Here is a 24208-nt window from a genome sequence, read left to right as displayed (position 1 = left end):
GACGATTTTAGAGGGTTTTCTGAAAAAGTGAAAAAATTCTAGGGAATCTGAATGGATACGAGAATGAAGTTTTACCCCTGTGCATTTAATTTTCAACTGACCCTCATGCTTTTTACCACCATGACCATTCTATGTGCATGCATTCATAAATAAAAGTCAATAAGACTCTCAGACGTTGAAAGTGGTTAACTTTGGCTCTACAAAAAGATGCCGCGACACGGTTGCGACCACACACTGTGTTGTTTTAAAGTCCATTTTTGCATTCTCTGAGGAATGATTAGTGGTTGAGGCCAAATCACATTTCATTGCACAATCTGAAAAATTCTAATAGCGGGCGTGGAGCAGTAGTGACTGGTTCAAATTGGTATTATGTCTTTAAAAATATCCTCGAAACGCTTAAACTGATTACTATTCTTGTTATGCAGAAGACTATCCCAGGCCCTGTCGGAATGAGGTGATCGGGCAACAAGTAGCTGAGTGCCGGAACAAGCACCTTTGTAAGTTAGACCTATGGCCCTTGTCACCCATCGCACTCATCACAGCAATAATTAAAACTTTCTCGATCTCTCCGTCAACCACATTTCTTACATATCACTCTCCTAATTCTTAACTTATAATTTTTTTTATGGTTGTTACGATCGCTGACATCACAGACTAGTCAAGACACAGACAATTGTGCTAGAGATGGTGTGTTTACATAATTCCAATACATAAAAAGCTTCTGAACCGCCAACAATTTTCATAAGAACTGCCGCTTTAAGTGCTTATCAAAGCCAAATTGATATTGCCGTTCGATGTTACCCGAACCGAAGGGAAACATCGTTTCACGTCTGTCAGGGCAACGCACGTAACTGTTGGCCTCTCCGTTTTGAGCAGAGGTATACTCTGGTTGCCTGAAAAGAGCAGTGTTAGTGGGAAGGATTGTTGGTCGCGATATAACCACAACGCATGCATTTCCTTGTCGTTCGTGCGGTAGCGCATTGCAGTTCCAGCCTTCGTTGCTGGGACAATTGTAAAAATAAGTAAAAACATCAAGTTAAAAGATAATACTATAGTATTAAAAATACAAAACATTATTAAAAAAGTGATAAAGCTTTGTCCATATATGCTTAAGTGTCATCAGGGATTGTTCAGAGATAGTTTGTTCATCAAAGTTGATGTCAAAACTCGACTTTTGCACTTGAGTGACCTAACTGTTAATTGCTTTATTTCCAATAAGAGGAATCCTCCTGCGCAATTTCTTTTCATTATTTTAGGTAAAAGAAAGCGGACGGGCCAAGCCCTGCAAGGAACTTCTCCTCTGAGGACTTTAATCGCACGAAGCAACAAAGAGGTCTTTAAAATTGATACTTCACAATTATTTCTCTAAATCTTTGCCTCGTTTGTGTTAAAAGATGAGCTAACATATTCTCCAATCCAGGCGTTCACCAAACAATGGATCAACACGTAGTTGACATGTCAGTGTAACGACATGTCCGCATTTCCTAATATTTATACATTTATCAAACTTGCGAGACATTTTGGACACTAAGGAGTATTAAATAACAGCTCTCGCTCTGAATAGAAACTGAAGTGGACTCTTCTTGTCCAATCACAGCCACAGTATGGCGTGTTTGATCAGCCGAGTGATCTTTCGTCGTATTACATCGGGGATGTTTATCAGCATCGGGTACCAGCTTGGCAAGAGCGCATCCTCAAGGTAAAATTATCAAAAGCGAGCACCTGCATGTATTTTGCATTGTCTTCTTTTTCTGTAAATGAAAAGAATCGTAAGGAATGCCTACAAACCCCACATCTCATGTGTATTTACGGGTGTAGACCCAGAGGGAGGGGTCGGGGTCATTTCCCCCCTGCTCTTCGCCATTTTTGCCAGTGTCTAAAGGTTGGCAGACCTCCCTAAAAGCACAACCCACTGGTGGTCTTATTTTGCGTGTGCGGTTGATGATATAGCAAAGAGATAAAACGGCGGCGGCTGAATGTAGTGTCCTTGTCACAATGTGTTCTGAAATATATTAAATTTATTATTCTTTGACTCACATATACCTTGCACTGTGTTTGAATCCACCTCTTTAGCAATGAGGTTGACCCAGGGAGTATCTGAGTTTATCTTTCACATGGAAATCAGCATTAGGCAAATTAGGTTTTGCTTCAGTGATTTTGTTTAACACTGAGATGCCATGTGCATCCCCCAAGTCACTGCCTTACTAGCTTGCACTGTGAGCAGTCACCTCCTGTGTGGAGTGTACTTTACATTGGTACTGTGTGTACCAGGGAGTGGCCCATGATTTAAGCCAGTATACCATAACTGTAAGTGGTTTCTTTTCTCTTTTAGTGGAAGAACATATTCCAAGATAAGGATTTTGGGATGAATTTTACAGATGTGGGGTTATTTTCTCTTCATACTGGTTACTTAAATTATTGGATGTTTCTTAAAGTTATAATTGAGAGAGTAGGTTTGATTCAGGGTAATTTTCATGCCAAGGAAATTATGGATTAATTATCATATCCAGGTTAAACTTGACGGTGAATTTTGAGATTATTCAAGTGTTAACTAAAAGCTAGAATTTTTTTGAATACTGTCAGTATCCACAATATTTGATCTTTTTCTAAAGGGCTTTCCCCCCCGTGGGTACTACATGAGGCTGGGTTGTTTGTCCTTAGTGGACCACCATTTAAAGCTTAAAATAATCCTGAGTGGATTTGGTGTGAGGTGGACGACGAGTCTACTCCTGAGTAGGGAGAGTCCGCCGTGTACAGTTGTACACAAAGCTGAGTCCTGTGTGGACTAGTGAGTTGGGGCCCGCTGCCTACGAGTACCTACCAGCCGTGTACCTACCTCAGGCGTGTCAGGCCGACGGTAGCTGGGGAGACCAGAGAGACTACTCACCGGGGAATCTGCTGCAGAGCCAGGCCATATCTTCCCTACAGTAGTGGCCGTGGAACAACTGCCAAGTCCCTGTTGAACTCGGACACTTGTCTGCTGCTGAGCATATTCCTATGCAGGGGTGGGCTAATCCCTGAAACCTGGTACCGGTACCGTAGAATTACAATATCTTGGCCCCTTTAGACAGCAGTTGTATATATATATATATTTATTTATTTATTTATTCTCTTGTTTATCTTACTTTTGGGGATAAGATAGATTTGGTACTTAATTAAATTAAGAGTTTATTTTCTGAACACAATTTTCGCCCTCCTGAGTTTTTCCTTACAAAGTCCACACGTCTCTCAACCTTTACCGCTGCAGTCCTCCATGGGAAAGACGGACCCATGTTGTGACAGTCCTCCACCTGGTACAAAATTATTCCCACCCTCAGCAAAAATCCTGGATCCGCCCCCAATTCAGTATACGTGATTGTTATTCTGTAAGTGTAGGTGGCCTTACGGTACACAAATATTTTGTCTTGTGTCTGGTAAGTTTCTCCTTATTTCAAAGTCAGGTAGATACAGAAATGGTCTGTGATAAAATGCCCTTGAGAATCCCACAACAAAATTCCTTGAGAAACATAAGGCGACAGAATGACATCCATTTCAATTTGTTAATACAAAAAAGCCTAGGACACGTTTTGACTCAAACTTGCCAAGGCAATATGTTCACTATGGATGCTACTATGCACTTTCTCCCTACCTCGTCATTGCTACACGGCTATTTTGGTCAGATTCTTTTGCAAATATGTAGCGGGGGCGGACACCCCTAGGTATCCTCCATTATGTACACGACGTATGGTTCATAGCCTTTTAGTGCCCCCCCATTGAAGAAATGCGAGCATCCACTGGATGCTTCCCGCAGATGTCATTCCACTTAGGCCAATCATACCTAATGAGGTATCCACATCCACGAGAGGCACAACGGTGACAAACTACCGCCATCCTCGGAATTTCGGGGTGGTTCTTCCACTGAAAGCCAGAAACTATATAAAAGAAAAATCATATTCCGCGCGGTCATTTGCATACAGTTCTCTTTTCAAAAGAATTGGTCTTAAATCTATCTAAAAAAAATAAAATGATTCACAATTCATTTAGTCGGGGAGGCACAAAGTAATTTTGTTTATTAAATTTGCTCTTTCCTTTTCGTATATTAAACTACCCTGGAAATTTACTGATGTGGAACTGCGCCAATTGATACGAACTCTGGGACATATGAATTAAATATCTCTGTTATATCTAATGAGGCCACTTCCTTGTCATAATGAGCACTGATGGGAGTAATAGGTCCATGGATTGTGTCCCGTTGTTCAATTTTTGCCATATATTGCTTAGTGTAATATTGCCATTTTCAGGGTATTTCAGTGCCTTAAATTTTTTTATATTGCTTCAAATTTGAATATTATGCGCGAAAATGTGATGTTATCCAAGACAGGAACGCCAGTATTGCAGGAATTAATTTTTGGGCTGTCGTTTTTTGCTTTATTTTCTCTGGTGATTTTTTGCTGTTTCAATTTATTACGTCAATCAGTGCAATGTTGAAGTTCGGTGCCTTGAATTACATCACATTTTGCTCATGAACTTGCAAATTCGTATTAGCGTTCAAACTAAATATATCCTTAAAAACCACAGAACAGACATTTGAAGCAAACGGGCAATACGGCAGTTTCACAATAGTGAAACGGCCGATCACAATGCACGAAATTTGTCGACCCATTGCGCGTTTGGAAAGGGTCGACAAATTTTGCGCGTTCTGATTGGCCAATGCGCTGCAAACTCTTGGTGGCGCACTATTGTGAATCGCTCGTATTTCAAGGGTTACAGTAAAATATTTCTATTGCATGGACCCTTTTAGCTTAAACCTTTTTGACAAAATTATCCGTCTTTAAAGGATCACATTTGATCCCTTACAAATGCACCATCAACGCGTACTGTATATTCACCACAATATTTTTCCTGCTCCCTTATGATTTGTTTCGATTTAACAGCTACTGACCATCGCGAAGGCTGACATGGAAATATAACCAACTGATCAACAGCGTTGACATCGGTCACGTTACCCAGGTCACGTCAGTCAAAACATGTAAATGCACGGCTTTACTTATTTCTAAGAAATGATTGTAATATTTGCATTTGACCAGTTTTTGCTAAGAAACAGAAGCAAAGTGTTTGCTAAACACTATGAGAACGAGATTATATATATTGGATAAAAAATAATAATGTGAATTCCGAGCTTTCTTCCAGACTAACTACACAAAGGCCCATGAATGCTATGCTATGCTTTCAATGATATTTAAAGCTCTTAAGCTCTTTAGTTGTTAATATTTCCACAACAAAAGTCCATTCTTCAGGCTTACTACAAATGAGTGATGATTTTCAGACATTGATAGAATTTATCAATAGGCCTCATGTAAGTACTAATCAAATAAGCTCTTTTATCAGAGTGACTACTTTACATTATTAATTCTGTGGTGTCAACGTGGTGGCAAAAATCTTTCCTTATTATCAGACAGCAGTGTTTCCGGTCATGTAAGGCTTGATTTATTCAAACAAATCTCTCAGGTAAATGGTCATTTATCCCACACAGGTACTGATATTTAAATGGAAACGTACATTGTGTTGACAACCACACGAGAGTGACGAGGCTATTCGTCGGTCCTTCATTTTACATTGTAAAATTAATCTCTTGTACAGTAAGTGGATTGTATTTTCTTATTTCAACTATAATAAATAACAATTCTTTGTGCAAGCTGTAAATTTGATATTGATTTCCAATTTTTCATTTCAAGTTTCTTTTATCTTTTGTTTTCGCCAAAGTTACCTTATTCAATATCCATACCTCTCGCAGAGAGTTGCATGATCTCTAAGAATAAGTTTAGACATTTCAAACTTTCATGGTTCTCGTTTCCGGCAACTTCAGCGAAGTCTCATGTTCCAGCTTTCTGAATTTTGGTCAGCTTAATAGTACGTTTGGAGTCAGTTCTATCGTTCTACTGTACTCAAACACGCCCCTCCTTCCACTATCGTCCATTGACCAAGGCTAAAGATAAAGAAAATTTTCTGCAGAGGCAAAAGACTCTTGGGTTTCTCGTCAAGTGGTGCGGCGACGGGCCGTGTTTTTTACCCTCACTTTTTTTTCTGGAGTTGATGCACGTATAACGCGAGACACCATTACGACTGCATGCGCACGTAACGCCGGCCGCTACCAACACTAAAATAGACTGGCCCCTGCACCTTTTACTGTTTAAAAGCATTTCCAGCTTGTACATGTACTCAGGACACAAGACCACCTCGTTTGTCTGTTTCCCAGATGTAAATATATAATATAAAAATTACGTCATTTGAAAAAAAGTGCCGAACTAAAATCGGGAACAAGAGGGACTCCTTTTATACTGTTTATTTATTCCAAAATCTTTTTACGGGATACACAACCAGCTTAAAGGCTGTTTTACATCATGGTCCCGTGCAGTAACGAAAAAAAAAACACAACAATTAAGAGGGTAAAAATAGTTACAATTCAGATTAAACAACAAAACACCTAATTGAATTCCCTTAGGAAGGAATCTGGACTCTGAAACCCCAGAAATGATATTGTCTCCTCAATGGAGCAGCTGGTGCAATATAGAAAAAAAAATGAAAACGCATCTCAGGGTTTGAACGCTCTGAGCAGGGTTCAAATTCCATGTTAGGCCTAGGTACTACTAAATTAAGAGGATCAGCGTTTGTTAGTGTTACCTATCATAGTGCCTGTCAAATTACATCTCAATATTATTACAAAGTCTGTCAGGAGCTAAACCATGAACACATTTATACCTATTACAAGCTAAATAAAAGTCCCTTAAAAGCTTCATAAAAATCATCAACAACACGATGCAAACATGTCTGAGTGAAGTGATTCTTCAGGAACGCAAATTGGTCAACTGCAAACATATCATGGGTGTTCAGGTCATAAAGAGGTTGAACCTGAAATTCTTTTTCAATAATTTTACCAATAATTTTACGGTCTGTAATTGCCTTTGTCCTTTTTACAAACCTTTCCCTTGTAAATAGGGGCGGTATGGGCGAATTACTCATATTATGTACATATTACTCAACCGTATCCGATCAAAAACACGTTACGCAGCAGCAGGATTCTAGTCGATTAAGCAAGCACGGACATCGTTTTATAACATATAACAAATAACAAAAACCGGAGACTTTTGGCCTAATGCTCTGAGCCGTAAAATGAACTCGATCCAGAGATGTCATAGCCTTGGTCAAGGCGTTCGTCATTCGTCGCAGCGCAGTGTAGTAAGTACCTAGTACCGTCGTACGTATATGTACTTTACATACCAGCATGCATTGCAAAATCAACGCCAAGAGCGACCTCACGCGGCCTAAGAAATATGCAAATCAGCCGAACCAGGACGAACGCCTGTGTTCCTAGCTCAATGGTGCAACCGTCCGCGGAAGATGTATTGGGCGGTGTCTTCTGCTAATAACAAGAGCCGATGTTTTATATATGCTTTTGAATTGGTTCATTACTACAAGAACTGCATCAAGCCGGTCATAATGTGAAGGGTTAACTGAACACACACGTGGCTATGTCATGTACATATACATGACAAGTCAACAATATTTATTTTGCCAGATGATCACAGTAATCGGAGATCGAGTTCGTCTTTGCTTTGCATGTTTTGCTTTTCTGATTGTGACTGATATTTTCTTCCACCGATTTAAATTAGTGAACAAACGCTATCTAGATTCATCAGTTACAATACAGACTTGATCGGCGACCTCCAGTTTTGCATTTCCCGTAGCCTGTTTGCAAATTCACGAAAACGTCGTGACCTCACAGAAAGTATTCTAAGGCTTGCAGCTGCTCGGCACGAAAATCAACATTAATTTATCTGCAGCGGAATTCAAGCAACAAGACAACTCGTCGTACTGTAGTCGTCTCGGAAAGTCCGCCATTTTACATGGTTATAATTCACGTTGATGCATCATGCATCTGTATACTTAGCTGTGCACTCATCGCACTCCTGCATCTATCCATGTTCGCATACAAGGTAGAAATCTAGCGCAAAATTAAAGCAAAACATAATTTCTGCGGACGGTTGCACCAAAGAGCAAGAACCCACGAAGGCTTTTAGTCCTGGTTCAACTGATTTGAATTCGTTAAGCCACGTGATGTCACTCTTAATTCGCCTTGATTTTGAAACATAATGCAGGTATGTCCGTACGCAGGTACGCACTACGTCAGCGAGCGGCTGGTGCGCTCTGCGCTGCAACAAATGACGAACGACTTGACCAAGGCTAAAGTGTTGTCAATTTAAAAGAATGTACCTTTAACTTTGAATTCTGAAAAAGAGGATGAAGTGTACTTTACATCCTAACAGATAATCAAAACTTGTTTTAATAGGATGACGTTACAAGAGTGGTGTGCCCGAATTGAGGTGAAACTAAAAGAAAGTAGAGTGGCGCAATTTATCCCTAATATGGGTGAGACTTTGTTGCTTACTATGATGAAATAAATAAGATGAGATCGGAAACAGAAAGCAGACCAAGGTATCCAGGCACGCCGGGAAAAACAGGCCGAACGAAAAGGAACCCAGAAACCACGCCCAGTTTGAGATAATGACTTTTGTTTTTTTCTTAGTGGTTGATTTAACTTGCACGAAATGTGGACCCTAAAGGACATACATCCGTTGGAAAGAGTGGTAAAGGTTGTAGCTTTTATGAAAAACAAACATAAAAGGAAAGCTGAGCAGCTGTAGTTTGGGCTTTGAAATTGTGTTGGGAATATTATTGGTCCGCGGCTTCAGCTTAGCATTTTTTTAGTACAACCATTTGTCTCAATTATCTTTATTTCAATTTTCGGCTATAAAGATTATTTTAGTCGGTGTTTTTCTGCTATAAGCAATTTTCATATTCGTGAGCAAATCTTTCATGTGGAATGAAGCCTCAATGTTACTCTAAATGTTTCAACCTTTGCTGCCTGTAGTAATTAGCGAGAAAACTACTTTTCATACAAGGAAAACAACATACAGTTGCACAAAATTCGTTTGTAAGAAAACGTTTATCTGTAGGACAATTTAAAGCCGTGCCGGGAAGTGAGGATGGATGCAGTTGAAACAATCCCTCATTGTCATGTCCTGGAAATTCTTATTGGATAAATATCAGCAGACCATGCAATATAGGCTACCCATATCAACCGACCAGGTTTAGACGCAAGACGTCCACTAGGCCATGAATTGTTTTCATCGCTCTAAAATAATAGAGGAATTTGGGGGTCAGAGTTTTACTCGTAGCAAAATGAAGAACAGTCAAGGTAATAAATATCATTATAACTCCACCTTGAAGGAATGTTCAACGTGGACAAAGAATGAGTATTTCCACCTAGTTTTACCCGAATTCATGAGAAAAAATGATGTCATTTGAGCATTTCAATTTCACAAGACTAGTGTTTTATTGCAAACTGACTACTGTCGAACCCCTGAACATTGTCATCTGGCCTTGTGATATATTATTTCAGAATGTCTTCATCAATTTCAGGGTATCGTCCTTCTGTTATAAATTACCTCTTGATAATGATTACCTACATGTACTTTGAGGATGGCTTCAACGCAAGATAAATATCTCAGGATCGATGTCGATATCCTAATTCCTGAAAGTATGTCCTCATCTTGAGATAAAAAAATAGGATCTCAAAGAGTCGAATGGTCCTCATAAAACATGTTTCCCAACAACTGGGAAGAAAAATGTGGCAAGAATATGTGGCAACAACCCCCCCCCGTGAAAAAATGAGTTACGTTAACGTACTGTGGCGGTATGCACCGACGGAAACCCAAAGTGGTCCTTGGCTGACGTCAACGAGCAATCTAGCTAGAAAGCCAAAAGAGCAGGCTTGTTTTGGGGCAGGCTACCACCAAGCGAAGGGTGTTGCACCACTATAGTTTCAGATGACCTACAGTTGCAATGCGGCACCTGGGATACTCACACTAGTAGTGCAACCCGTCTGTATAGGTAAAACCACGACCCCTTTCCCTCTGTTTTCTGGCCTCTCGATCAATCAGATTACATGTAATGCGTCTGATTTCAAATTTATTAAATTTGGACCGGTTTTTCTACTTTGGATGATATGACAAGCGACATCTCAAAAGGCTTTGCACGGTATCGTACACAGTAGACCTAAAAATAAAACATACAATTCTCCTTTATGAATAAAACACTTGGCTTTGTTTGTGTGAATTGCACTGTACACACATAGTACGTGTATGTACAATACGTTTATAAAGGTTTGTAGGTGATGTCTGAAACAGTGGCAGACACTCGAACATGTCGCAACGCGTAAAAGCCCTGCCTGTACATCATCGCAAAATCGGCTTCATCACAAACACAATGAGAACGTATTTAACTGCACATTTTGTCTATTTTTAGCAGCATGTACTTATCCAAGGTACAGTGTAAGAAAAGTAATGTATGCATACATATTATAATTTATATTACATACATTATATTTACGTCCCTCCAACATATAAATACCCCTACTATAAATGGTACGGGCCACCTCCTCATTTTTTTGCAAATGAGGTGTTACGTAGGAAAGCCCAGTCTTCTGATCGGTTGAGAGGCCAGAAAAACGGGGAAAAGGACGGGTTGCACTACTCACACTCAGGCAGGGTAGGGGTTGTTGCCATGGGTGACACAACTCAGAAACAGACACGGGCACCCTTCTCTGATTTATCATCCTTTATTCCCAACTCATCTCAATCAAAGTAATCTCTTACTGGCAAGAATATCATATAAAACAAGTGGTCTGGAATATGTGTTTGCCGAGCTTTCTGTAGCATTGTTATTATGATCCAATAATACCCCTTGGCCTAGGCCCACCTACTCCACTTTGGGATGGGGAAGCTGGAGTGACTTTCATCACCCCCTCCCCCTTGGGTCTTCATGGTTTCTGCTATCCTCTCCTCCCCTCCTTTTCTAAATCATCAAAACCATCCTCTTAATAAACAAGGAATTCGTTTTATCATCGTAATGAATAATTCAGTTTTGGTAAAATGGAAACAATCCTCTTGAACGTGAAAGAAGTTCATTAACTGAAAGATGTTTTTCAATTTTACAACTTTGCCACTGTTAAGACTTTTCTGAATTTTGGGTTTTCAAGTAAACCAAGCACATACTGGGAAAGAACTTAAAATTCCTCTTCTGTTGGGGACTGAAAGCATGGCAAACCATGGCATAGGCAAAAAATGTGTCTTTCAGTCGTAGTCGTGCAAGATTACAATACTTGAGGTGAACCCAATATGAACAGCTTTCGAACATGCACTGAGCCCATGAGGTGAAGTAGAGTGAATCCTTAAGTTCAATAGGGCAGTACCGGTGACACACACAGCATTCCTCGTCCTCGTGAGTTTCCTCATCAGAAGGTACATCACGAACAGATGTGATTGTTTGGCTTGGTCCAGGTTCACAGTGTTGTGATGCAGCCATGGAAGCAGATTCTGTTTACTTTGCCCTTTTGGTGGGGTTATACTCTGGTTGGTGTCTTCTTCTGTGACGTTTCCACAAACTGCTCAATCTTCTTCCTTACTGCTTCTTCAGTTATATGGCCTTTCCCAGTGTCACTGAAGAGGCATATCTCCTCTTTCTTGGTACTTTCCCTTGCTGGCCTATGATCTCTTCTCTTTTTTTTAAGAGATCACAGGAGTCTGAGTGAAGGAAGCTGCCACTGCCGTCACCTTGTGGACCAACAGGTTGGGGTTCAGACAAATCTGTCGGCTCACTTGCTGTCTTATTTAGCGCCTTGGCCGGTTCGTATATAGTTTTAGACATCGTTTATTTCATAGTTGCCAGGATATATGCCAGTTTTCTTGAACGAGTTTCGTAAGTTGTCAGGGGATAGGGCCTTGGAGTTTGCTCGGCAAGCTAGTTCACCAATGGAATATCTGTCAATGCTTGTTGTAGATGGGCACGCATGTGTTGGTGCCAAATTGAATTGTAGATTTTCTCAAATGGCCCGAAGCATATAACATCCACTTGCTGCAGGACGTGGCTCGTGTATGCTGGTAAGACAAACGACAAGATATTGTGTTCTCTTGCCCAGTCAATCAATGGCAGGGAGAATGCCCATCATAAAGGACAAGAAGAGGCTGATCGTCTCTGCTGTCTGTGACATACTTTAAGGAATGTGATGAGAGGTAGTCCATGAAAATATCAGAGTTGGATCATGCAGCCACTGTTACAGTTCCACTGGCACCCGGAGGGCAGCCTAAAGGAGCTCTTGTTTCATCCTCCGTCCTGGAAATACGAAATATGGTGGAAGCTGCTGTCCAGTGGCATTCCTGCAACCAATGACTGTTACAGTAGAACCCTTGCCTGTAGTGACAGCAACTGTGCTCTTGGACGCACTGACGATATGAGGTGGAGAATGATTTTGCCTTAGTCCCTTTTTATCAACATTGTAGATTCTCTCAGTGGCATCTTTTAGCTTGTACATGGTCATTATTCTGTCAAGCTCAGTGAAATATGCCTTGACAACTTCCTCAGATGTAGCTTTTGCCCGTTATATGTCCAAACTTAGTGGTTTTTTCACATGAAGCTCCGGCCATCTTCCCATAAAATGTCTGAACCATCTGAGGGTTAATGGATGTCCTGCTTGGCGTTTGTGGAGACTGACTGCATACAAGGTAGCTATGTCTATAACTTCAGCCCTCCTGTACCCATAACCCATTACGGCCATCTTCTTGAGATGTTCCATAAATTTTGCCTCTTCCTCAAGGGTAAACAAGGGAGCTGGTCCCGACTTGGTAGTTTCTGGTTCAACTCGGCCTTTGACTCTATCCTTCAATGTTGTCAAGGGAACGCCACATCTTTTTGCAGCAGCCTCAACGGACCTATTTTCATCAATAACCAAATGGAATGCTTTGGTTACGGCTAACTGACATGTAGTTCCTGCAGGTGACTGACCAGGGTTGTTTCACCGAACTCATGCCCATGTTATGTGAAAAAAGAAATAATAATACATAATAAATTTACCAAGGAAAAAAATCATAAATAGGGGCTGAGATGCATTTTAGACGAATATACATTCATGAAATTCACACGAAATCATTATATTAATTTTTGTATTTAAATAAATGAAACCTATCTGACAATCTTACTTTATGTCTTTTAAATAATGATAAAAAAAATATAAGCGATACTCTTATTAGAAGCCTCCGTAATGGTGACTCGGTGACTTTTTTTAAATTCTGCATTAGGCCTATCGAGAGTTTTGTTATTGCGCACCGTACAGAAACATTTTAGGACCAATAATAAAGAAAACATGAGCTAAGAAATGCCTCACCATTTTGTATCTAGTAAAATAGGCCCCAATAGAACAACTATTTGAATCGTGCAAGTAATTAACCTACCAGAAGAGCTTTAACTTTCCACATGTTCGGTGACGGACACGGAGCAGCAAACAACCAGGAGATTCCAAGTTTGAGTTCGTGACTACAGAGTTGTTTACATCGCGCGCTGTGACGTAGAAGGTCAAGTGTCGAAAACGTGTACCGTCGAAAACGCGTATAAAAGCGCGTATACGCGCTACAGGGTGCATTCCACTAAATGGTTTTATTTCTACGCGCAAGCTCAATATTTTGTGATGCCACGGGATTTTTACATTAAGACAGACCATACTCGGGAGGGATCATAGAAATATTTCTGTAAATCTTGTTTCCAGTTCGGGGTATTTCTTTCACAAAATACCCCAAATTTTGGGGCTATTTTGGATAGAGGCGGGCGGCTAAGTTCAGAAATGAGCGCTTAGTTTCACTGCTTTTTGGGGGTATCTTCCTTGAAAGGTAAATACAAAAACTTTTTCGTGGTTAAGCCCATGAAAGTGAAACGAAAAGTGATCTTCTGGCCATAATCTTGAATTTACAGTGAAAAAACAGAGGCCAACCTCTTCAAGGGAGTCAACAGGCGGCGGTATTTCGGTCCGATTTTGCACTGTTTTCTATGGGCGTGTGTTTGGGCACTAAATTTTGATCCCAGAGATTTGTCGTAAATTCCATGCGCTGATCGGATTTTCCTCCACTCCGAGCCGCACATCAAGAATTGTATAGACCTATAGACGGAGTGAGAAGTGTTTTGTTTCTGTGTGTGTGGGTATGACATGGATGAATTTTCAGCGAAAAAAATGACGAACCGAGTTCATGGTGTTAACAGTTCTTATTCTTTCCAAAATAAAGGTGGGACAAGGACCTGTCATCTACAGTTAAAGTAAGAGAGGACGGCCCATGCAGATAGAGGCACCTTTTAAAATTTCACCCGAGCAAAGCTTGGTTGAAGTAAACACACGCCTGGCTGAATACAGGCCTACAGGCACTGGCCGTGAATAGATTATCTTTTGTTATGGCCTCGAATGAAATGTAGATTTACTTGGAATATGTACAAAGCAAATGATTAGTTGGGAATTGCTTACAAACAACATGCTAAAGTATAATTCATTGAGTGAGGAAAACGTCACAAGTTCCCGAATGCAATCTGAAGTAGCACTGTGCTCTTCCAGACCGCATAAATGGGCCAATGAACAGATGTACTATATGCACACCATGGTTACTCCACACTTACCAGCAATAGCCTGTTCCAATACAGTTTTGATGTACAGCCGTGGGCGTCGTCGGAAGATACCCCTTAAAAGATTCGCCCCAGCATCCGCTTATCAAAATTCTGAAGCTTCATCCAGATTCCCACTCACTCATTTTCGGTGAAAAATTCTGGCTTCTCGTATGGTTTATGAGTTTTGCGCTTCGTCGATTCGGAAACTCTTGCTGCCCTCTGGACAAATCGTCCGTGGATATCCACGTGCAATTTTTACTCAGTTTTCCACCCGCACTTGCCTATTAAACTTTCATGCTTTTCGCCGTTATGATGGTAGAGAGACCATTCCACAATCAACCCAAATGACACATTACACGCCTGTACAATGCTTTGTTGCTTTTGTCTTCTTGTTCCTGCTGTTGAGATTAGAATTGGCGGGCGGGTTTGATAAAAGGTATAAAAAGTAAAACGGGTTATACCATAAAGCAGCGAGAGTTAATCATCGCATTTGAGAAGGTTTATTCTGCCTGTGCAATTCACCATTTCCGTCGGTTATCATCCTGCTACACAAATAAAAGTGGTCATCCAGCGTGCACCGTAATCGAGATCCAGACAGTAATCCGTTCTTTCGTTACCAGTTGACACAATGAACTTGGCAACCTGCATTTTATGTTTCTTAGTGACAGTTCTGATTGTCATCACAAAGGCCGATAATGCCAATGGTAAGTTTTCACTTAAATTATGAAAGTACTACGCCAAAAATGACTGAATGTCCCATTATCGACGATAAGTTTAATCTGTCTTTTATTTATACAGTCCTTACACAAGAAGGGTTTTTTGACAGTTATTTTAAATTAGGGAATAAGACTCGTTTGATCGTTAAGATTGAAGAGTTTGATCGCTATAACATGTAGTGAACAGTTCCATAGGCATTGTAACGTTTGAAAGGCGAGTTTGAATTTTTCAAGTGCATGTTACAGCAACTTTCTTTTACCACTCGACTGTCTTAGTAAGGAAAATATTAGATTTACTCGGACTGTTTTTAGCATTTGTTTCTTGGGTTTTGTCGGATTAAAAACGCCGTAAGGTGTCAAAATTAACTGACAAGGGTCCGGAAAGTCATGGGGACAATTTGTAACTTAAACAATGACATGATTTCCACTGAAAATACATATTTTTCGATGGAAATTTTTAAACGACCCGTATTGTGAAACACAGTGCATCGTTTTAAAGGAGACATTTTAAGATAGTTTGTGCATGTTATTGTGCATTTGTGTTTGATATTTCAGAACACTGTGGAGGATACTGCAATTTCACACAGGTCCGAAAAAGATGCCAGAATAATCAGGAGCTTCAAAGCATCAGTGGGTTTTTCTCGGCTTTCACCATTTACCTATTTGAAACCCTCTAATTATCATCATGTTTGTCATAATTGTTAATTGTTTCATCTAATTGGCTTTATGGTGCGCAGAAAGAATTCAACAATTGCTTCCTACCCAAACGTTGCTCTTCTGTCTGTGTGAATACACATGCATGTAATGGGTAACAATGATCGAATGACCATCCTCAACTAATATCTCATGATTCAACCCACGATTAGTTACTTTTTGCTTAGCTCAATTTGTCCCACACTTTAGAGCTTTACCCGTTTTTGAAAGCTCCTGCAAGGAATTATGTTTTAAGTTCCTTTGTTAGGCTAATGAGCAGCCTTGCTGACATCTTTCAACCTCGTGCGCATGGGACAGAAGCAATTCATTTTGAAGTCGTTATCCACCCCCCCAAAAATAGACTGGAGACTAATCACAAGGACGATTTTAGAGGGTTTTCTGAAAGCAGTGAAAAAATCCATTGGGAGTCTGGAGGGATATGATCATAAGGTTTTGATTGGACGCTTATGGTATTACCACCATGACCATTCTTTGTGCATATGTGTATAATAAATAGTCCATAAAATGAGTGTTTAAAATTTCTTCTAACAGCCAGGCGATGAAGTGGTTAACTCCAGCTCTTCATCATCTGGCCTCTCCTGCATGTGCTACAAAAATGCCGGGGCAGGGTTGCAACTTCACGTTTGTTTTAATCTATTCTTGCGTTCACTTAGGAATGATTAGAGGTTAAGTTCAACAGTCAATTTATTGCACAATCTGAATAGTTCTAACAGCGCTCGTGGCAGCACCTTTAGAAAGCGTGCAGAAGTCATACTTTCTAACTATTCTTCTAAAAATATTTTTATTGGCAAACGTTATGAGCTTATTCTCATAAGTGTGCCATCAAAAACCACAGTGAATGGTTTAAATTTGCCTCATGCCATTCGAATATCCTGGAAATGCCTGAACTGATTGCTATTTTTTATGCAGATGAAAATGGCAAGCCCTGTGGGAATCAATGGGTCAACCAGCTACGAGGTGATTGCCTGAGAACTCACAATTGTAAGTAAGACCTAAGCTCAAAGACCGTTAGCACTCAACACACTCATCACAGCATTAATTCTTGATCTCTCCTCCGAGAACCGAACAAATTTTCTTTCGATATCACTTTCCTCATTCTGTAGCTTATTTTCCTTATGGTTGTTATGATCGCTAACATCATATACTTGTCAAGACACAGACAATTGTACATGCAAGTTACATAATTCCAATATACACCCCCCCAAAAATAGCGTCTGCACCGCCAACAATTTTCATAAGAACTGCCGTTTGAAGTGCTTGTGGAAGCTCAACTGATATTTCGTTTTGAAGTTGACAACTGTAATGCAATCTGTTTACATTATTATAGTTATGAAAATGACTCAAAAACAGGATACTCAAGCCGAAAGGAAACATCGTTTCACGTTTGCAGTGTTGGCCTCTACGTTTCGAGCAGGGACACACTCTGGTTGCTTGCCAAAAAACCAACAATGTTGTGGAGAGGATTGTTGGTTGCGATATGACCACAACGCATACATGTCATAGTCGTTCGTGAACCAGTGAAGTGCAGATCCAGAGGAGCCCTCGTTGCTAGGAAAAGTGCCCCCTCTCTTGGTTTCGCTCGGGGCGGATACCACAATAACTCACGTAGATGGGTTAGCGAAGTGCGTGATCTAACTTTGTCGACAGTCTTCGCCTAGGAATATGTCAGTCGCGACAATTTTCTCCCATCATCGGGCACTGTTCAGCGATATTTTATGTGTATCCTGACCTAGTTTTGGAAACTAGACTTTTGCAGTTGAGTGACCTAACATGGCATGATTAATACTGTTAATTGCTTTATTCCCGTTAAACAGAATCCTCCTGCTCGATTTCTTTTCATTATTTTCAGGTAAAAGAAAGCGAACTGTCCCAGACCTGCAAAGAACTTCTCTTCTACGGACCTTAATCGCACGACGCAACAAAGAGGTCTTTAAAATTGATACTTCATATTTATTTCTCTAAATCGATGCCCTGTTCGCATTAATGCAAGTTTTTTTTAATCAATGGTGTTAATCAGTGAAATGGATCAACACTTGACTGACATTTTTATGACTGCATTTCCAAAAACGTATACATTTACATCAGTAAGGAATAAAATTTTGGCCACATTATTGGACACTAAGGAGTATAGAAAATAGTTCTTGCTTTGAATAGAAACTGAATTGAGCTATTCTTGTCCAATCACAGCCAGAGTATGGTGCTTTTGATCAGCCGAGTGATCTTTCGTCGTATTTCATTGGTGATGTTTATCAGATTCGGATACCAGCTTGGCAAGAACGCATCCTCAAGGTAAAAAAATATCAAAAATGAGAACTACATTTTGATGCATGTTACTCTTCTGTAAATCAAGGGAATCGGAAGGAATGCCTACAAACTTCACATCTTATGTGCATGTTCGGGCGTGGACCTTGAGGGAAGGGTCGGGGGTCAGCCCCTCAACCCGCTCCTTGCCATATACATGTATTGGTTTTCTTTTGCGTGTACCGTTAATGATATACCTACGATATTATGTAACTTTAACAACGGCGAGGGCTTAATTTAGTACCCACACTACATTGTGCGAAAACAAATCATTGATCCCCCCTGATTCAGTACGTTTGATTGTTATTCTTACTTCGAAAGTATACGTGAACTAACGGTATAAAAGTATGATGGTTTGTGCCTGGACAAATCAGTTTCTCAATCTTTCAAAGTCAGGAGGGGAAAGAAGTGGTCGTGATAAAAAAAAATAGGCTAAGTAATATAATCCTTTAGACATGCCAGGCGACATACCTGAGTTATTTTTTGTTACAATAAAGCTTACAACATATGTTGATTCAAGCTTGCAGACTTATGTTTATCAGGGCACCCTTTTTATATTCTATGGTTTTCATTTCCTACCAACCCTATTTTGGGCTCCCGATCACGGAAAAAAGCTATGTTTTCCCCGCCCACCCTGCTAAAAAGACCTAACCCCCCCCCCAAAAAAAAATGAAGGGAAAAAATTGGCCAGCATGACCTTTGAGAACAAAAGCCCTGAAAACTTTCGATTTCGCAAACGACGGTCGTCGTTCGCGTGAACATTCGGTATACCGCGCCTTTCCGTGGCCCACTGCGATTCCTGCATATCCCTACACCAGCAACATGGAATTTTTTTTAAGGTTTTTTTTTTTCGACTGACCGACCTTACCTCAAGTGGTAAAAGAAATAAGAACCTTAGAATTTAATAAGGGCGCCCTTATGAATATTCGGTTCACTTTCTCCCTACTGCATCATTACTACACGGCTATTTAGGTCAGATTCTTTGCAAATAAGTGGCAGGGGTGTACATCCCTCGGTAGTCGAATCATGTTCACGAAACATACTTTACAGCCTTTCAGTGCCCCCAACCCGTCGACGAAATGCGAATATGCACTGGATTCCTCCAAAAGATTTCACCCTAGTGAGGCCTCCTACACCCAATGAGGTATCCATACCCACAAGAGGTATTATTTCTTGGGGATAAGCAACCACCATTCGTGGAGCTTTTGAATGATTCTTCCATTGAAAACCAGAAACTAAGGCCAAATCATATGTCATTTATCACAGTTCTCGTTTCCAAAGAATTGGAGATGATTGGAAATTCATTTAATCAGTGCGGCATGGCGTAATTCTGTTTATTAAATTTGCTCTTTCCCTTTCGTAAATACCCCGGAAATTTACTGATGTGGAACTGCACCTATTTATATGAACTCTGGGAAATATGAATTATGTATCTCTGTTATGTCTAATAGGGCCACTTTCCTGTCGTAATGAGCACTGATGTAATGCACGAGAGTACAAAGGCCCACGCAGTGTATACATTTTAGTACTCCTTTGTTCATTTTTTGTGATTTGTACTCTGTTGCTTAGATGCTGCTATTTTCACAGCATTTCGGGGGATTTTTATTTCTTTATTTTTGAATATTATTGAGTGTGAATATGATCAGCCAAAAATGTGTAATTTGCTAGATACTTGGGAACTAATTTTTGCTGTCGATTACGTTTCATTTTCTCTGGTGATTCGTTGCTGTTTCAGTTTGAACTGAACTCAGGGACAGGTGGACTCTCGCATTCCAACTTTTTTGTCGATTGGTGGCATTGAACGGGATGGAGGAGGGTTGCTTTTGCAAAACAAACAGATTTTCTCTTTTCCAACCAAACGCCACGGCTGCCGCAGTCAAGCAAAAGTGGCCGGGAGTAACTCTCTCCAGTGCTACTACCATTTTAAGGTCACGCCAGTAACTAGTTCGAGGCATTAAATCACCTTGCCAGCAACCGCAAGGGAACACTACTGACCCACTTAGTGACAAGAGCCTCCAATGTTCCACAGTGATAAATTATTTGAAGCTGCAATTTATTTTGCCTCAAATTGATTATTACACGAAACAACTGCGTAACTTGTTGTCTCAGTCACCATATTCTGGGTTCCCAGTTTTGACAGTAACCCCCGGACAGTCTATGTTATGAAAATTAGCATTAGCACTCTAAAAAAGGTTTGAAAATGTCGAGTTTTCAATAAAAGGAACCACGAAGAGATGGTGGTTCTTTCTGTTTAGAAAGTAGCATAAAACGTGTTCTCAAGTGAAATCCGAATTATCAACCCTTCCTAATTTATAAAAATCTGCAAACAGAAATATATTATAAATTCGAAAATTTAACTGTTTCACAAACAGCGCCACTCATTGAAAAAGCACTCCAAAGTAAGTTTCGATTAAAGGATTAGTGATTTTTTCTTAGAACTTCCTGCACGTTTGAACTTTTGCTCTAAGTATGGAAATCTCTTTGGAATGAAGTGAATCGTTAAGTGCGCTTCTTTAAAGATTCAAAATTTGCCAAGCTCTTGCAAACAAGGGAGGGCGCTGTCAGTTTTTAGTCTAAAAAGCCAGTTAACGTTGGATTTTCTCACCCGAAAAAGCTGCTTGGTCGAGGATTTATTTCCCGCATATTCGTCAAGGCACACTTTAGGTTCCAGCACTTTCTTTCTTTTCCCCGTTTTTCAACTGCCCTGGTAGATATAGGCCTCATACAAGAGTCACACGTGGCCATATTTGATTTTGGCAATACGGGGGAAATCAGAAAATCGCGCCTCCAACTATTTGCAACGCGTAGGCGATCACCAAAACAAAATCTGTCTACCCAATGCACGTTTGGAAAGGTTCGACAGATTTCGCCCGTTGTGAATGGCGTATGCGTTGCAAACTCTTCGAGGCGCACTATTGTGAATAGCCTGTATTGTTTCGGGGTGCATTCCACCAAATCGTTGTATTTGCGCGTGCGAGTTCATTAATATTTTTTGATCCCACGTTTTTTTAATACAGTAAGACATGACTTAATAAGGCCTAGGATCATAGAAATATTTCTAAAAATCCCGAATTTGGGATTGATAGTTTCCAGTTTTGGGTATTTCTTTTACAAAAAGACCCAAATTGCAGGCTTATTTTGGATAGAGGCTGGCGGCTACATTCAGATTTGAGCACATAGTTTTACTAATATTTTGGAGGTATCTTCGAGGAAAGGCGAATAATAAAAATGGTGACTAGCCCCCCTAAACGAAAAGTTATCTTCTGGCCATAACCTTGAATTTCCAGTGAAAAAAACCGGAGGCTACCACTTCCAGAGAGTGAACAGGCGGCGCTATTTCGGTCTGATTTTCACTGTTTTCTATTGGCGCGTATTTTGGAGTAGTGCAAACCTTGATACAACTTTATCTTTTTTTGTAAGTGCCGTTTGCTCAAACAAAGGAGGTCTTTAATCCCTTAGCTCTTTTGCGTAGAGTGTGAGCTCCCAAAATTAATTCGAATTACTCAAGAAGGAAAATTGTGTTAATACGCCATCCGGCTTGAAGCGGATAAGGACTCACTTCCAATCCCTTACAAACGACCCACCATCCTAAACATAATTATTTACCATAATATTCTTTCTGTCTCTCTTTTTGATTTGTTTCTATTTAACAGCTACTGGCAATTATGGAGACTGGCATGGAAATATAACCAACTGATCAACAGCGTTGATGTGAGTCACCTCACCTCATCTCACGTCATTCCAACATCTGTGTCTTTTATTGGTAGGAGATAATAAATAATTAAGAAATCGAAAGCTTTATGTATTATTCAAATTACTTATTCCTTTTTTTATAATATGTCTTTGAAAGCCTGTGCGAAGTGCGAGTAGCTGTTAGATAAGCCCGTGGTCATAATATTGCTCTAAATGTCGCATCGCCGCCTCTTCTGAGTTGTGGAAAGATTTCTTATGCAAAGTCAAAATGTATAGCTTTAATTATCCTCAAAAAGATCATTATGATATTTGCAACTGTTGCTTTTCAGCCTTTCAAACAAACGGAAATAGAATGTTACTAAACATTTAGGGTAAGAGATTGCAGATATTGATGAAAACCTGATAAAATTTATCCCAAATTTGAAGACAGACTGACTACACTTAGGCCAATAAATGATATTTATCGATGACAGTAAAGTTAGTTTGATATTGGACATTCCCATTGGTTTGTACAGTATTTATCGTGTTCATTCACTGCAACAATTTTTAAGCTCTTCACAAGTTCATCTTTCCACGACAAATGCCAATTCTCGGGCTAACCCCAAATGAATTGAGTTTAAACATTTGCAAAATTCATCAATGGGCCCCAATAAGTACTAATCAACTTGTATTAATCAACGAAGAGAAGTTATCGGAGTCAAGACCTTTCAATTAATTCCGTGGTATGAAAGTGGTATAAAAAAGAATCTTTTTCTATCATCAGACAGAAGTGTTGACAGTCAATTACAACTTTGCTTATTCAAGCAAACCTCTCAGGTAAATGGTCATTCATCCCGCACATGTATAATAAAAGCCCTTGAAAACATGCAATGTGTAACAACTAGGCCTATACGAACCTATTTTGTTGGTCCTGTATTGTACATTGTAAAAAGAATCTCTGGCACAAAAAGTGGATTGCATTTTCCTATTTTAATCATTAGTTAACATTTCATATGCATGCTAGAAATTATATTACTTTCTTTTTTATTATTTTAAGCTTCTTTTTCTTTGGTTTTCGCTAAATTTGCCTCATTCAGTACCCATCCGTCTCGCAGAAAGTTGCCTGATCTCGATGAATTAGTTTCAAGCTTTCTGAATTATGGTCGCCTGAATAATTCGTTGGGGCTTTGTCGATTTTTCTGTAGTTTTGCCTTTGCTTCGATCCTAGTAAAGATGAATTCGATCCATTGTTCAGCTTTGCTTCTGGCTTGAGCTGTTAACTGCGTAACGCATCGGCTTGGTGCACAACTGTTTTTTTTTTTCACTCTCATGGTACGTGCCCATCAAACCACACACAGAGACACACAGTTGGCACCATATCAGAGGACTGTAGGGGGTACACACTGCCTTCATTACCTCACAAAGCAAAATGGACTTACATGTTTGAATTACTTGCGGAAACATACTGAATTCCTCTCAATATAATTGTAAGGAGTTGGAGACAACAAGCTGGTTTAGCTAGCGGCTAATTTGGGACCCACAGATCACTGCTTCCTCACTGTCCTCTTTTACATGCCCCGGTCTTTATGTGTTTTAGATTTAGGTTGTTTTTTATTATTAATTACTTTCTTTCAATTAGTCTGGTAGCAAATCTTTCACAAAGGTCTTTCCTTTATGTGATTTTTGTTTAGGAACAAACAAAAAGAAATGCAAAATTTTAAACTTTTTGCAAATTATTTTCCTATCCAGCATGGCATGAAGCAGGCTGTACTGGATGGGGGGTTTTTATAAAATTAATGGTCAAAGTGAGTGTAGTCAAATTTTGAGCAGAATCTGAGGTGACAAAGGCTACGACTTAGGGGAGGAGTAGAGAAGGCAAAGTTGGCAGTGCTTTTCACCTACTGTAAAAGCTTGAAATTTGTAAAGAATGCAATCAAATTCAATATCAACCAAATTACTAGGGATGATGTTTTTTAGCTTTCAATTACTTGTCTTACTTTTTAAATTTTTTAAATTGTTCTTAAAACAAATACTTTTAACAAAATGGTGTTTTCTCAATAAAATCAACTGGCAAGCCTAGTTATGAAAATGAATAGTGAGTTCAACAAAATTCACCTCACTTTAATGAGTTTTCTACATCAACGATGAGTAGTTGTCAAGTCGAAGAGCTTATAACGAAACCTGATCAATAATTAATGTTCATCGTATTATTATCATCAGTTTCTACAAACGACTGTATATACAAATATTTATTTATTCATCAATGACGCATGTATTAACGTTTGTCA

At 39.7% G+C, this 24208-nt stretch overlaps 1 protein-coding gene, 2 long non-coding RNA genes and 1 pseudogene across 4 annotated transcripts; 3 read left to right on the top strand and 1 right to left on the bottom strand.

Annotated features, from left to right (window-relative positions):
- The first annotated feature begins 1256 nt into the window (after nucleotides 1-1256).
- LOC147798336 (uncharacterized) lies at nucleotides 1257-4986 on the top strand. Its single transcript, XR_015426203.1, has 3 exons — nucleotides 1257-1333; nucleotides 1598-1699; nucleotides 4914-4986. It is a non-coding gene; the product is annotated as an uncharacterized LOC147798336 (long non-coding RNA).
- On the top strand, nucleotides 1990-3185 carry LOC147798337 (uncharacterized). Its single transcript, XR_015426200.1, has 2 exons — nucleotides 1990-2307; nucleotides 2613-3185. It is a non-coding gene; the product is annotated as an uncharacterized LOC147798337 (long non-coding RNA).
- A 5652-nt stretch (nucleotides 4987-10638) lies between the features above and the next one.
- Nucleotides 10639-12889, bottom strand: LOC147798335 (uncharacterized; annotated as a pseudogene).
- A 1592-nt stretch (nucleotides 12890-14481) lies between these two features.
- LOC110987777 (uncharacterized) lies at nucleotides 14482-24179 on the top strand. 2 transcript variants are annotated; one of them, XM_022250846.2, is made up of 6 exons: nucleotides 14490-15221; nucleotides 15789-15863; nucleotides 16857-16928; nucleotides 17797-17873; nucleotides 18135-18236; nucleotides 21902-24179. In XM_022250846.2, exons 1-6 carry the CDS (start codon nucleotides 15146-15148, stop codon nucleotides 21935-21937), a joined length of 438 nt encoding a protein of 145 aa, XP_022106538.2. In that variant the 5' UTR covers nucleotides 14490-15145; the 3' UTR covers nucleotides 21938-24179. The 2 variants fall into 2 exon arrangements, with proteins under 2 accessions (XP_086996455.1, XP_022106538.2); XM_087140329.1 differs by lacking the exon at nucleotides 15789-15863 and having other exon boundaries at nucleotides 14482-15221.
- Nucleotides 24180-24208: the final 29 nt, after the last annotated feature.

This window comes from Acanthaster planci, linkage group LG08, assembly GCF_054643075.1.
Source record: "Acanthaster planci isolate LZ-2023a linkage group LG08, COTS_SCS, whole genome shotgun sequence".
Classification (NCBI taxonomy): Eukaryota; Metazoa; Echinodermata; class Asteroidea; order Valvatida; family Acanthasteridae; genus Acanthaster; species Acanthaster planci.
Note: the sequence above shows the minus strand (reverse complement) of the source record. Positions and strands in the feature narration are given on the sequence as shown.

What these genes read in the sequence shown, in the direction of transcription:
- LOC110987777 (XM_022250846.2), top strand. Translation starts at nt 15,146, where the DNA reads ATGAACTTGGCAACCTGCATTTTATGTTTCTTAGTGACAGTTCTGATT. An exon ending in AAAGGCCGATAATGCCAATG is followed by an intron (nt 15,222 to 15,788) that starts GTAAGTTTTCAC and finishes TTGATATTTCAG; the next exon opens with AACACTGTGGAGGATACTGC. An exon ending in TTGCCTGAGAACTCACAATT is followed by an intron (nt 16,929 to 17,796) that starts GTAAGTAAGACC and finishes CATTATTTTCAG; the next exon opens with GTAAAAGAAAGCGAACTGTC.